Source organism: Calypte anna, chromosome 2 (genome assembly GCF_003957555.1).
Source record: "Calypte anna isolate BGI_N300 chromosome 2, bCalAnn1_v1.p, whole genome shotgun sequence".
Taxonomy (NCBI): Eukaryota; Metazoa; Chordata; class Aves; order Apodiformes; family Trochilidae; genus Calypte; species Calypte anna.
This window is the reverse complement of record NC_044245.1, coordinates 98,192,840-98,207,603: the sequence shown is the minus strand read 5'-3', so window position 1 is coordinate 98,207,603 and position 14,764 is coordinate 98,192,840. Positions and strand designations below refer to the sequence as shown.

Here is a 14,764-nt window from a genome sequence, read left to right as displayed (position 1 = left end):
CAAAACAATACGTAGGTTTCCAAGTAAAACAGATTGCCAAAGCCCTTCCATTCTGCATAGTGTATCATGGTAGAAACATAAAACCTTATATTTTTTTTCAACATAGTCCAAAGATTTACAATACTTTAGCTGGATTTTTGCTGCAGGATCTTCATGTGCTGTAACGTTTAGGTTATGTCCCATTGATAATCCTGTGATGTTGCATTTTTAGTTTGCTGTCCTTTCAGAACTGATTTCTTTTCCCCGTGAGGTGATTGAAGACACACAAATATCCTACACACATCGAAATCAACGTCAATCAGGTGCAATGTCCCAGCCTAAGCTTTAATTCTTGCCACAGCTTAGGAAGTGCTCCCCTAGGAGGGAACATGCTGGTGAAGGTGATTTCCAAAGCCAGCAAAAAGAGGCAAACCTTTGTGGGTTTCCACCTGCTGGCAAAAGCTCTCTCACAGAGATAGTACATAGCCCCTGCCACCCCACACATGGCTGCTTCAACGGGATGAGAGCTGAGCAGAGCAGCTGTTTGCATGGTTGAAAAAAGTGGTCTGAAAGTCATCCTTGGAAATAAACTGGTTATCCTAGGAACCTGAACAATAGATATGAAGCAGAGAAGCAAATGCTGTGTATAAATGAAACCATCAGCTTTGGTCCTCTGGGTCATGAAAAAATAATGAGAATAATAGTAATTAAAAAAAAAGCAAATGAACTACAAAGGAATCCACACATACATCTCAGGACACTGGCTTCATCTCACTGATTATACACCAAATCAGCTCACTACAGCAAGCACACCGCCAGGGCTGACACCCCCCCACACCCCAAACCCCCCCAAAAATACCACTGAGCTGCCCTGCCTTGCCATGTAGCACTGGTAAGGTGGCATATCTAAAGGACTATGTTTGGTATTTTTCCAAGTTTTGCTTCCCTTCCCCACCTGCTTAGGTCTAACTCCCTCTGTCTGATGAGATGCCAGTTCACAAAACCATCGTTAGCATGCAAGACAGACCAGTTCCTTGCTAATCCTGCTAAGAGACTGTAGCAAACTCCTGCCTGTTTTCACTGGCTTTGAGGGCTATTTTATTGATGAGGCCTCTTTCACCTTGGAGAGAAACTGCAGTCACAGGAGCAGGTGATAAGAAATGAAACTCCATCAATCCTGGAGGAAGGGATGAAGAAGTGTGAAGTCAAATAAAAAGTAAATAATATTCTGCACTTATTGAGCAGCGATCACTCTGGGAACAGCAATGTTACATATGCAGCATCTGGTGCAGCCGCTGAAAGGAGCTGGCATCCCTCCAGGGAAGGAAAGACTTGCAGTAAGCCAAAGCATGGAACTGGGCCAGCATCAGCAGATCAGAAACCATCTGCCAAAACTAAAACCAAAAGTATTGTGGGAGTTGCCTCTCACACCCTAGAGGGCACTGTTGCCAAGTTAAAGAATTAGCTCTCTAGGCATCAAAATAGGTTCTTACTAATAGAAAATGATTTTCCTACTATTTTTCCTGAGACAAAACCAGTCAGAGACTGGTTCACTTCAGAGACAAAACCAGTCTAGGTGATAGTTCTCTAAAGATTAAAAAACAACAACAAAAAAAGCACAAAAGAACCTAGTAGAAACTTTCCCATGTATTCCCACATTAGCCTGACTTATCTAATGGCTTTTCTTTATAGTATTTTAAGAGGCAACAGAATAGTTGAAATCGTTTTTCTGCAATTGTTTTATATTTCTAGGCATATGTCAGTGAACAGGCTGACTGAGGGAGAGTATGTATGTGGTCAAAAAGGTCTTTACTGGTCTTAAAAAAGGGGTTGACCTATTTAAAATAACAGCCCCATATATAAGATTTTTATGTTGCATGATCCCCTCAAATATATGAGATAAATATTATGGAAAATACTTAGATACACTAAAAGTGTGATGGAATAAACGCCTCAGTGTAAAATATAATGCTTTCTCCCCCTCTCCCTTTAAACAATATGTCTGTGAATGATTCTGTGCCTATCAGAAAATAAAGCGTGTGCTTCCTCACATAGGAAGTGCAGCAGGCCATGACAGGGCAATCATTTTATATGATAGTGTCTTCAAATGCATGCTGAAGAAACCCCCCAGTGCAGTTCTGGTGCAATACTTTTTTCTCTGAGTTCACTTTAGCAGAAGAAGTCTAACTTGTGTGTTTCTCAGCATGCTATTTATTACCTGACCTTCACCTGGAATGAGAAACTACATTTTACTTGGAAGGATATAATCAACAAAGTCCAGCAGACCCTCAAAAAAGAGGAGGAGGGAGCATGTTGTGGGAATATTTGGAAATTATTTTCTTGCTACTGTTCAACCTGATCATCTAACAGATTTGGATCCAAGCCACCATCTTCTGGGCCAACAAAACCACTCTCAAAAGCCCATTGCACTGCACTACAAGACAGGGCAAGTGAGTATTCCCTTCCTTTCAAAACTAGGATGTGCTTATTGATTTCTCTATTCACCGGCACTTCATGGGGCATACTCTGAAACCCTGCTGGTAAAAAAAGAGACAAGGAACATATCTTGAATGAAATAACAAAGCACTAATCAGTATGTCAGCATAAGCAAACCAGGATTTCATACCCTTCACTGTTTAAACTCTGTTGGAAAACAGCTCTCAATTAAAACTAATTGATCAAATGTACTGTACTTTCTTTTCAAGCAGAAATACAGGTTTTTGCCTCAGTAACTTCAAGAAAGCAACAACAGACAAACCTTGATTTGGATTACTGAAAGAGTTTTCACACTACCACATGAGTTCTTAAGGTGGGAAGAAAAGAAACCATTCCATTCATTCTGCCATTAACTAAAATACTTCCAACAACTCAAAATTTATCCCAAATCCCAAAATAGACCCACTGCTTTGGAAATGTCTCCATTCAAATGAAAAATCGATCAGGTGAAGTTCATATGTTCTGGTAACATTCTGAATTAAAATCAAGACACATGGCTTTACCCAGAGTCTTAATCAAAGTGCAAATGTTTCCTGAGGCACCTGTACCTGGGATTTTGGATGAATATGTTAGAGAGACAAAGTTCAAATCTTGATTTCAAAATGTCTTTAGTAGCCAAGAGCTGTTTCTGAACTGGGGAGTTTTCTTTGAGTCAAGTTCTAATCACAGTGAAGCCAAGTTTGAATTTTCATTATACTCTTAGCATGCCTCTTTTTCTCTCTCTTATTACCCACTCCACTTACAAGTGATCTGGAGCTCTGTTTTGAAGGTGGTAAGAACTGTCTCACATTGGTTGGTGTTTCCTTTTCAATGGAGTGTCGTCTCTGAGGCGGCTGCCGTCTCTCAGGCTGTGGTGTAGATGATATGGGCAAGAACTTTGGAGGCACTAAAGATTCAACCAGTATAAAAGAATTAGTTCTTGTAAGACAGACTGTTGGAGTAACACTGCTCAATTTGCTCATTACTAAAAACAGCCATTGGGTTGCTAGAATTACCACTGTTTGTGGCTGAAGTAACAAAACCATATTTAGAGCATCTTCAAGATGGGCACCACATTAGCCACGTTCTCCAGATAGAGAGGACAGGAATATTCATAAAAACTAGCATACATAGGTATGCTGCCATCCAGTTACCATCTGTATAAATTTGGTGTTTCAGGGTAGTAGCTTATTCTACTTATTTACCACCATGCACAGAAAATACATGCCCAGGTTACACATTTCGTTACAAAACCTTTCTAGTGAAACTGAACACTTTGAAGCAAATAAAACCCCTTGTTAACAGTAAGGCCTATGGTAACCATGCCTGCAAAACAAAAAGAATAAATCCTCCCCTCTTTGCAGTGAAGCACTTGTAAGAAATATTGGTGATTGCTATGTGTCTTTCAAACAAGTACATCCACTGCCAGGGTGATGGAGATGCAGAAAACATGTAAATTTGTCTTAGGTTAGAATGTGTTTCTGCAGTAACAGATTATTTTGTGAGATGCAAATGGCTAAACTATGCCCCACTGGTTTGTGACCTCCTCTACAGTTCCACGTCAAATTCAATTATGAAACCACCTTCTATTTCCAAAAATCTATATATAGCCTCCACGTGTAGCAGAGGATAGTGTCTTCCAATTGCTAGTCACATGCAACCTATTCAGAAGGTCCTAAGGTTCAGCGTTAGAGCCTTAATGCATTAAAAACATTTAATGGTTTCAGCTTTTTCATAAGTTTCAGGCAAAGTTCATAGAACATAAGACAACAGAAGTATGTAAGAGCAGACACTGAGCTCTCTCAACAAAACTCACTCTTTCTGCTGCTGGTGCCTTCTTGAGAGGGGTCTTCCACTTGTGAGGGGGAGATGCTGCTGCTACTTGCTGATTTGTGCACTGATTCCTCCTGTGTGGCAAAAGGGGAAGAAGCAGAACTCCTCAGGGGTTGTTTTTTCTTCTCTTATTGCTTAACACACAGAAATTAAAAGCTTTCAAAAGTATTTGCACAATTCACTCAAAGCCCTAGAAGAAGTCCTTAGGAAAACATTGACTCTACACCACACGGAGTAAATGGAATTTTCAATGCTCATTTTTTTAGAAATTGAAATAAATGATACATGGTTGGAATTAAGTGTATTTAACTTGCTTGAAGGAACAACATCAGAAGAGGGGTGCATAAAACCACTATAACCTGTTAATTTCCCTCATTGTGTTCAAGGACTTTTAAAGATTTGCAGCTACAGCAGATACATTATCTCAACTTTATACCTCATATTAGCAAGGAATCAGCACTTGGATTTCTCTGGTCTCCAGAGGAATGAGAACCACCCATATAAGCACCCTCAGGTAAAGAGAAATTAATCTGATCTCCACTGCACTACTCTCTAATCCCTAATTCTGGTGCATTTCTCTGTTCCTGTATTTAAAAGAAATCTCATACATTCTATAAGCATGTTTCATCACAACAGCCAAGAGCAATTCATGCAAGATGAATAAAAGTGGAACAGGCTTTGACTAACACCTCCCAGCTATCTAAAGCATTATGCCACCCAAATGATTAAATCCTTTGCTTTCACCTAAAACCTGTCTTCAGCCACTAGATACCAGCAAGATACAAATCGTGACAGGAGCCTCTCAAGGGAACAAAGTTGAAGGACTATGTGTGAACACTCTTTAGCTCTAAAATGAATGCTTTTAACCAAGAAGATTTACATCATTTAAGTTGTCAAGATTTAGAGATCAAACAAGTTATCTGCTCCAAAATCCATCAAGTGGCTGAGCTTCTCTCTCAAGGATTTCTTTAGTTTTGTGAAGTGCAAGCAGGAAAACCCCCACTGGCTAAAAGACTGCCTTCTTTGGTAACAGCAAGTTGGAAAAGAAAAGCTGGTAGGATCACCTCAGTGACACCATGCATCACAGGACAGAGGCCTTTAAAAATTCCCATCAGGAATGCTTCTACAACTTCTCAAACATGGAAAGCTTTTTTAAGAACATAACTTTGCATAGGAAGTACTGATGAACCATCATATGAATTTCTTCATGTTTATAAAGTAACTAATGACTATTATGGTAGCCTACCTGACATTTTACAGGTAAAGTTGGATCAACCCAATACCTATGACTGCACATTCTCCATAGTGCTGAACAATCAGAACTTCACATGTACTGAGAAAACCACAGCTTTAAAAGAGTCCCCTCAGAACATATGAATATGTTACTGACATGATTTTTGTCTGGATATCTGTATCTTCATTAGGAAGATACCAGTTTTCTATCTGTATCAAAAAATTACTACCAGATTGCTACTACCAGATTAGCCACACAAAACAAAATGGCACTTCCTCCTTCCCCTTGGAATCTTGTCATTTTGATAGTGATGCAGAAAAAAAACAAGGACAGAAAGCATGAATGGTTTGTATAATATTCATCCTTGCCAGCACATGGGCACAGGACTGTATCAGACCTTCCCTTTCACCTCTGGCTTGTAACACTGAGTGTTGGGGTGTAGTCTGCATCACAACACAGCTGAGAGAAGAACAAAGGGGATGTATGAGGAAGAAAATGCATCTGCATCATAGCTCATTTGGAGGTCCACAGCTCAGCAGCACAGATATTTGCAGCCTGTAATTTAGAGCATAGCACAGTCATAATTTAACTCCCAGTGAGTAACTCTGAACAGGCTAAGCCCAGTTCAAATTGCAGGCAAAGAGGTGGCCGAGTCATTTGTATGCAATCAGGATGACACATAAGGTTTTTGGTGCTACATGCAAAGTAAAAGTCAGGAAAGAAGTAAGACATTTTCACAGAGCAATCTTCATTTTCTTCAAAGGCTCTATGCCCCACCCCCTTTGTCAGCTCGGAAAATTTCACCCAGCTCCCTCCAGTTTATTTATTTACACTATTTCTGCAGTGCTACTGAGCCCCAACCAGTATTTTGCTGAGCACCTTAATCATCTTAATCGCTTCACCAGCTTCTTCTATTGGCTCAAACCAATACAGCATCTGTTCCCTGTGACAGCTTGATGCAGCTGATTTGTTTCAATTTATCTTCTGTTGTGTGTTCCAGAGCTTATTTTATATGACTTCGCTTGCCTATTCCCCATGCAATAGTAACAGTCAGACAACTTATTTTTCAATGAATCAGTTTATGTTTCCCTTTATAGTTTTTTCTTCTACTGAATTCAGCTGCTTTTCTGTGTGAAATACCATGCTGCATTAGCTTCAGGATGCACAGAGTTACAAGCTGGGAAGCTCTAAGTTCAAGATCCAACTCTCACTGACTCCTGCTTCCTGCTCAGCTTCATTCATATTGATGAAACTACACATAGACTCTACAGTAATTTAAAAATTACAAATTGAGATTTCAAAATGCACATCTCTTCTGCTTTCAGAAGAAATGCATCAAACTATGCATTCACAAAAGTCACCCATAGGATAATCCCCAATACAAAGAGGGCAGCCTTTCACAGATGAAGAAAGCATGCAGAAACATAAATTTCCCCCCACATATATTTCTTCCCAACCTCTTATCTTTAGATGCTTTTGTAAGCACCCTGTCAGGAAACCTCTTCTTCCCCATTTACTAGACAAAGAGTCAGGGAAGACTGCCTTCCCCAGGCTAAAATTAGCCCCTCTGAATAAGCCTTGCCTGCATGTGCTTTCCAGACAGCTTAACTTTCAGAACAGTCCAAACCCAATTAACAGTACTACTGGTGCAGAAGACAAACCTCATTCTTGAGGATATAGTGTTAGTACTTCTTGAGGGTCACATATAATGCAGATTTAAAGCCAGAGAGCTTTTTAAATCTTTCCTCATTTCTAATTTTTTTTAATGTTACATCTCCATTTGAGAGAGGATGGATTCAAAGTTTTCCTCCACCTAAGTGGTATTCACTTGAACCTATCTGTGAAACATTTGTTGGGTGTTACTTTCCAAGCCTATACAGAAAGTAAGGCACTGACACTTGCACCCAGCTGCAACCCCTCTGGCACAGCTGATGCTCTTTATTTAACAGCTGGTTTGGTGAGGTTGGCCTCACATCTGAGACCTTTAGTGACAGCTCCAGTACAGGTGCCAGAAAGGTGAAACACATTTGCCTGCATTTCCAAAAGTGTGACCAGTACATATACACTGTAGATAGATACTGGGCATTTAGAAAAATAAGTAAATACTGGGCTTAAGGACAAAATTAGCATTTAACCTTTTTCAAAAATATTCCTGGCTTTAAGGTCTGATCTAATATTTTTCAAGCTCCATGGGCTGACAAAGCAGTCATGGAAAATTCAGATTATAATCTGCAAAGTCACTTCTTAGCTGATCAGCACAGCCAGTTCGGGAATAAGACTCAATTCTGACAAATGGAGAAGCAAGTTGGAGCCTGATTTTTTACCTCTGAATCTGAACTGTCAAGTTCAGCCAGTGTGGGAGCCTTGAGGAGCCTCTTGCGCTGCACTGTCACCTGCGTGGCCCCGTTCTGCTTCCCTTGTGGTGCCGGGCCACCGTTTGCTACAGAGCCAGCCAATAATTTCCTTCCAGCCTCTGGCGTAGGCACATCTAGCAAAAGAAACAGAACAATTGGTGTTGGGACATAATTTTTATTTTGCCTTCTCAAATCCTACTGTCAAAGCAATGCACACAAAGGGAAAAGAAATTATTGTGATAGGTGTAAGTGTGTAATTATTTTAGTTTAGCAAGAAGATGCCCAGGGAACTACAGGCAGTGGCTTGTGGTACAGAAGCAAAATGAAAGAATGAAAGCAGTGGAAAAGCAGCAGTGCACAGTACTAAAACCCAATCTCAGACTCATACCAATCAAGAATACTGTATAAATCAAAAACTATTATTCCTTCAACTTATAGTCTATAATCAATAAGTATCAGAAGAATGCACAACTATATCTGGACAAGTGGATTTCCAGTGTATCTGAAGACAATCTGCCACACAGAAATTAGGAGGTTTAGCATGGGGTAAACCTAATTTTTCCTGTGAGGACAGAATTACACTTTATTCTGCAGTATACAGAAAAGGAATGAAAATGAGCTACATAACTCACATTCATCAAAAATATGCACAATCCTTAGGTTTGAATGGTCATTTGTATTAAAAAAAAGTCTGTGATGCCAAATCTTCATGTAACAGCAGAAACTTGATGCTCCAGCTCTATTTTCATCTACATAAGTTTTATGAGGATGTAACTCCACTGAATAAATTACTTGGGATTTCTGCCAGCATGCAATGAAGATGCATCTAGGATAACATCAGCATTGGGTCTGCTGTACTTAGCCTAGCTCAGCTTACACATTAAGATAATGACCTAGGCTTTGATATTTTCGGACAGCTTAGAGTTTGGTCTGATAAATCAGTTTTATCCCTGTAAAAGTACAAAGTGCAGTATTCCAATCTGGAGAAAATTATGTTGGAGGGAGAAGGAAGAGAAGCTTTTAATCTCTTATTTGCATGTATGCTTAAGCATCTGGTCTTTCTACAACTGTGTTTTTCTACTCACATAATTATAGGACTCCTTCCTGAGTCTTGTAATAACAAAGTACCTCCAGGTATTTGAAGGCCACTGTAATGAGGAGTCATTATGCCCATTTTTATCCATGGTGAAAAGAGGCACAGAAGGTCAAATGACACATACCTTAAGTTACCAGGAGAAATGATAGCACTCAGATATTCCCAGTGCCAACATAAGTACTCACACATCATTTGGAGTTATTTAGTTGCCCTGGTATAAACAAACATGGGTCATTACTGCTACAACACAGCTTATGATGATGAAAGCTGTTCTTACACCAGGTAAGCTGGAACTACACAGTCTAGACAAAGCCTCAGTTGCAGCAGTAGGTCTGGTTTACAACATTCTCACCAGAGCAGCTACTGAAAATGAGTAATATGATTAATAAGTTAAATCAATATACATATTAAAGAATTAATTAGGTTATTGTTAAATGCCATTAAACTGAGATATAAAGGACAGGGGATGTATTATAGTATCCCCCATAAATCATACCTTCAACTGGGAGTGTAAGGAAAGGTGATTATTTGGACTATTAAAGTCACAATGACATTCCAAGCCTATGAATCTGTGTACTCCAGTGTTATTACTGTCTTTAGGTCCTCCCTACAAAGACTTGCAATCAAAGACTTAGACTCTTTAACCTTTAGTTCCTATCTTCAAAAGCTTTGGTAATGGGTATCCTGACTAGCACTATGGCTTACAGGTCATGGGCTTTTTTCCCTCCTAGATTTCTGTGAGTGCAGCATGGGTGTCCTCCACATCAAATGCATTCCTTCCCTAACAGCCACTCAGCACAACCACAGAAAGCAACAGCAGGGAAAAGAAACCAAACTGCCTCAACTCCCTGCTGCCAATACCACTTCTGGGGACCTCATAACGAGCTGGCATGAAGTTGATTGAAGAAGCTCAGGGTTTCCCAAACGAGCAAGAGAAAAAGCCTTTGATTTGTCTCTTCATTGCACAGGGAGGTTTCTGAACAGACTGTCCAGACTATTCAATGAGGCAGCCCCAGGCACAGCATCACCACAGCCAAAGGTGGTGTCCCTCCCTCCTGAATCCTTCCTGGGTGGTGACTCCTCTGCCTGATGGTAGGGAGGCTGAAGAATGACCTGTGAGCATTGTTGGACTCACCACAATAAAAATTATGGGAAGGCCAACAGCATTGCCCTCTTCCCAAAAAAGAAAACACGATGGTTCTGGCGAAAGGAAAGCACATTCATCAGACATCCTCTTGCACTAGGGGAGGAGATGAAATGCATACCCAGGTTTTTATTTTAGTTTTGGTTTGGGGTTTTTTGTTTGGTTTGGTTTTCTAAGAATTTTGATGCCTTTTCTTTAGGCTCCAGAAAGCGAAATTTCCAAACTACTTTGGTGGTAATTTATGTAGCAAATTACTATCTGTAGAGTCTAAACCAGGCACCTATTTAAGCTCACACAAGTATGAGTTGTTCAGAAACATACTGGTTACAAGTTTTGAAATACCAAAGAAGCTTTAGGTGACTTTAGAATACAACCCATTCTTTCTTCTAAAGAAAAAGTTGTGCAGTGTTCTTACAGCTTGCAAACACTGAAGAATAAAACAATAAACCAACAAATTTCACAAAAGTAAAATAACAAAACTTCCAATTCACAATATCTGTTTTGACAACAATGGTTGAGTTCAGTTTATCATTACTCTTACAGTACTGGATATACATTAATAAAAGGATTATCAGAATTTGAGGAAGGGATCATGAAATTTTACAGTTTTAGCAAACAGATTTCAACAAAAATTACTCGTTCCAAAATTAAAACCAGGATTTGTTAGCAGATGTGGACCAAAAAACAATTACCAAAAAACAATTACTTTAAGCTATTTTAGAGATGTACTCAGACAACAGAAACATTACCATGTGGCAAATCATCATTCCTCATCATAAACAAGATAAAATTAATCGGGATAAAAAAGTCAGGAACAACCATTAGAGTAACACTTTTGAAAACTAATATGGTAGAAGAAATTAATGGGCCAGTCTTTGAACCAAAAAACTAATTTTTATTCTTTTTAAAGGAGGAAGGAAAGAAAAGGGAAAAGGGAAAAGAGGAAGGGAAAAGGGAAAAGAGGAAGAGGAAGGGGAAATAAGGAAAGGAAAGGAAAGGAAAGGAAAGGAAAGGAAAGGAAAGGAAAGGAAAGGAAAGGAAAGGAAAGGAAAGGAAAGGAAAGGAAAGGAAAGGAAAGGAAAGGAAAGGAAAGGAAAGGAAAGGAAAGGAAAGGAAAGGAAAGGAAAGGAAAGGAAAGGAAAGGAAAGGAAAGGAAAGGAAAGGAAAGGAAAGGAAAGGAAAGGAAAGGAAAGGGCTTCTGTTGGTAACACCCTGGGGTTAAGATTTTATTAGTCAGACAAACTGGGAGACTGTCATTTCTCTGTTTTCATGCAAGTACAATGAACAGTACCTGCAATTTCAATTAATACGTTTGGTTTCTTTTTAGTTTCTTCTAAGCTATCATTACAGCAGGCAAATGAAAGAAGAGAAGGTGTCAATCTGATTATTTGATCTTTGTGCTGGCCTTCCCTGACTAGCCTTAAGAAGGGGGAGACCAAAAAAAACCACCCTAGGATAATATGAAACTCGCTTTTATTTACATGTACGATTATGTCTCTTACGAAACAAGGAATTAAGCAGACCACAGATTACATCCAAACCACAGCAGTCATGCAACCATGTGCTGTCTGCCTCCTAACCAGCTCTCCTTGGCAAATAATGACAGAAGAAACCTGAATTTTCTTCTACACAGCAAATGTACTCTTCAACCTTATCTTTTCCACACTGACTTTACAAGAAGGCTAAAATGGATTTGCAGAATTAATATAGGTATATGACAACTATGATATACAGGGAGAGATTTTATAATGAATAATGGTAACTGAGATGTGCTGTTCCTTTCAATGGATTTAGAAGTTGAAGTCAAACCTTCACTATACCAAACTGCCAATCTTTTGATGGTGTTTGCATCACATTTGTTATTGTGTTATCTAAAACAGCAGATTATGAGGACTTGGTGGAGTTCCTTCCTCACAGTGGACTGAGCCACAGATCATGTAAAGCCAGCAGTGATGCAAATCTCTTCACAGGGTTAAGAACAAAAACAATCCCCATGAACTTTGGGCTTAAACATTTGTTTCCTTTTTCTTCTCTTCCTGTACATCCTTGTCCCCAAAAATATACCAACTGTTCCTGAACTAACAACTACATACAGCTCTGAGTTAAGAATTTGAGTGTTAAGAGTGGGAATGACTGTTTATTCTTGCTACATTGAAGGCAGCCCACAGAACTGAAGCTGCTTTCAAGCAGCTTTTCTATTAGAAATGGGCAATGACCGCCCTGGTCCCTTGTTGATACCTGAGTATGGCTCAGATTACTCTCATTACAGGTGGCTGCCACTTGCTCTTCTACTCTACCAGTGGGAAACAGCTGTGTAAAAGGCAGTCCCAGGCACCCCTCCTCTCTTTTTTGGGATGATAACAGCAGGCAGATGTGTGGAGCCAGGCAGAGGATACACCAACTACACCAGCTTGGTGTCAGCTGGTTTGAGAATTGGGCTGTAATCCCAGCTGCAGACAAGCAAACATAACACAAGCCTGCACCTGGCCTTTAGCACTTAGTAGGAAACACTTCTGTTTTTCAGCCTGTTTGTAGTTTTTCATGACAGCAATTCCAGAGAGCAATAAAAGCACTGAAAAAGCAAGTATGTGGAAACAGTGATGACAGAATGAAAGCACAGTATAGCTTCCCCACCTCCAAAATGATGAGAAAGTATAAGCACGCAAAGCAACAACATTCAAAACTCCAGTTTATCTGCTTCCTATCAACATCCCAGCCCATCTAATTTGTTTGCATTGCTCATCTGGTGTTTTCTATCTACCTAACTGAAATGTTCTAATCATCCTGAATTTACTTCTACAGACCACTTATCAGATCATTCAGTCACACCATTACATACTATTTGCTGACAGCCACATGACTTGAAAATAACAAAAGCGATCACATTTGGAAGATGGATAAAGAAAACAGGAAGAGTTCTTCCATGGTCAGTCAAAAAGAGCAAATCCAAGTACACTATAGATTGCTATACTACTTCTTTAAAATAAAAAAAAGTTATGGTAATGAATTAATGAATTATGAAGTTAGCTTTTACAAAACATTGCATTCACACAAATGAGGATGTCTCAGGATTCTTAGAAATACAGGACAAAAGAAGAAGCAAACAGAGACATGTAGAAGGACAGAATGAACATCTCCCTTTCGTTGGTCACTATCCCATTGATTTTTACAGTCTTTAAGATGAAACAACTTTTGGTGTATCTGAAAGCAAAAATACTTTTTGAAAACTGAAGTTTGTCTGGTTTATGCTATTATCTGCCCCCCTGGAGATCCTTCAGCTTTCTGTGGAGTAAAACCACATACATAAATAACCTGAATCTCACCAGACAGCCACAGTAGCTGTACAATACACCTTCAGTGTAAGGTTTCACAAAAGGGCTTGAGCTGGATTAACAGCTTGCCACCACCTCTGACAGGCAAAGCCTGTTCCTTCCTCCCATCTACCCATCATCATCTGCTCTCAGCCAGCTCTCTGATCATCTGATCAGATAGTAGAGTTTAATGTAAGGTTTAAACTAAATTAAGGTTTAAAACACTAAAAGAGAAGAAAACCAACCTGGGAAAAAAAAGTAGTATTTGTTCCTGAGTTGCACAAGTTTAACCAGGTCATCCTGTGAATAAATGAGTGGGACTGGCACAGAGGAGGAAGGCAATCACATGCATGGAGAGCAGCTTGGGGAGGAGAGGGAGAAGCAAGAGCAGCTCCTTGACTCTTGCCAGTGGCAAGCAGAAAATGAAGACACATTTACAGATAGGTTGCTTGTGAACTTCACTCCCATATTGCAAAACTATCATATTTTTTGTACTATGGTAATCAAATCACTTTTATACGGTCTTTCTTGTTCATGGTATACTAGAATTTCAGCCAGATTATGCCTCTCTGTGAGGAGAACACCCACATGAGGTTAAAGGGTGCACAGGGAATCAAAGTTCCAGATGAGATTCTATGTGCAATGGAAGCAATTGGGGGAGGGTACAGCTGCTGTAGCTTCTTCAAGCATGGATTTATTTGAAGACCATTTTTCTTGGGAGTAACCTGAGGGAAATTAGGCAAGAGCTAGTATAAGAAGCTCTACTCAGCAGACAACCCTTTGAGGCTAATGTGGAATATTTACAAACCCAATGATGGAGACTTTGGGCCTAAGCAGTCAATGCACAGAGGGAGGAATAAATTTATTTTCTGTCCAGCAGACACAAACTCTGTCTGCCCTTGGTGTCTCTGAAGTAGACCCTGTTCATACAGTTACTGCACATCCTAATGAATGGCCCACCATGAGAAGGCTTTAAATTTGATATTAGATAGTTGATGAAGGATCAGCTACTGAATCCTCTGCATTAGTTGTTATCAGCAAATCTTAGCAAATTATTTTGCTAACAAGTAAAGGTAACTTCAGCCTCTTCTGAGACAATGTCTTTCATTTCACAACTCACAATTCATTTACTGTGAGGATCCTCAGTATAAATGACAGCTCCTTTCTAGATTAGTATTCTTAGATCTATTTCATTAAATTTAGAAAGGTAGAGAACTTCACAGCTAGTTTTGGGATCCTTGTGAGAACTGAAGTACTACAAAAATCTAGCTAAAAAGTGAGTGTAAAGACAGATTAATAAGTAAATCAGGCTTGAGGATGACACTGTATTCTGCAACC

The 14,764-nt window shown here is 39.5% G+C and overlaps 1 protein-coding gene across 1 annotated transcript in view; it reads right to left on the bottom strand.

Annotated features, from left to right (window-relative positions):
* SPIRE1 (spire type actin nucleation factor 1) overlaps window positions 1-14,764 on the bottom strand; it is a 131,639-nt gene that overhangs the window by 11,033 nt on the left and 105,842 nt on the right. The window contains 3 exon segments of the mRNA XM_030446375.1: window positions 3,219-3,361; window positions 4,271-4,361; window positions 7,846-8,009. Coding sequence (XP_030302235.1) covers window positions 3,219-3,361; window positions 4,271-4,361; window positions 7,846-8,009 — 398 coding nt within the window.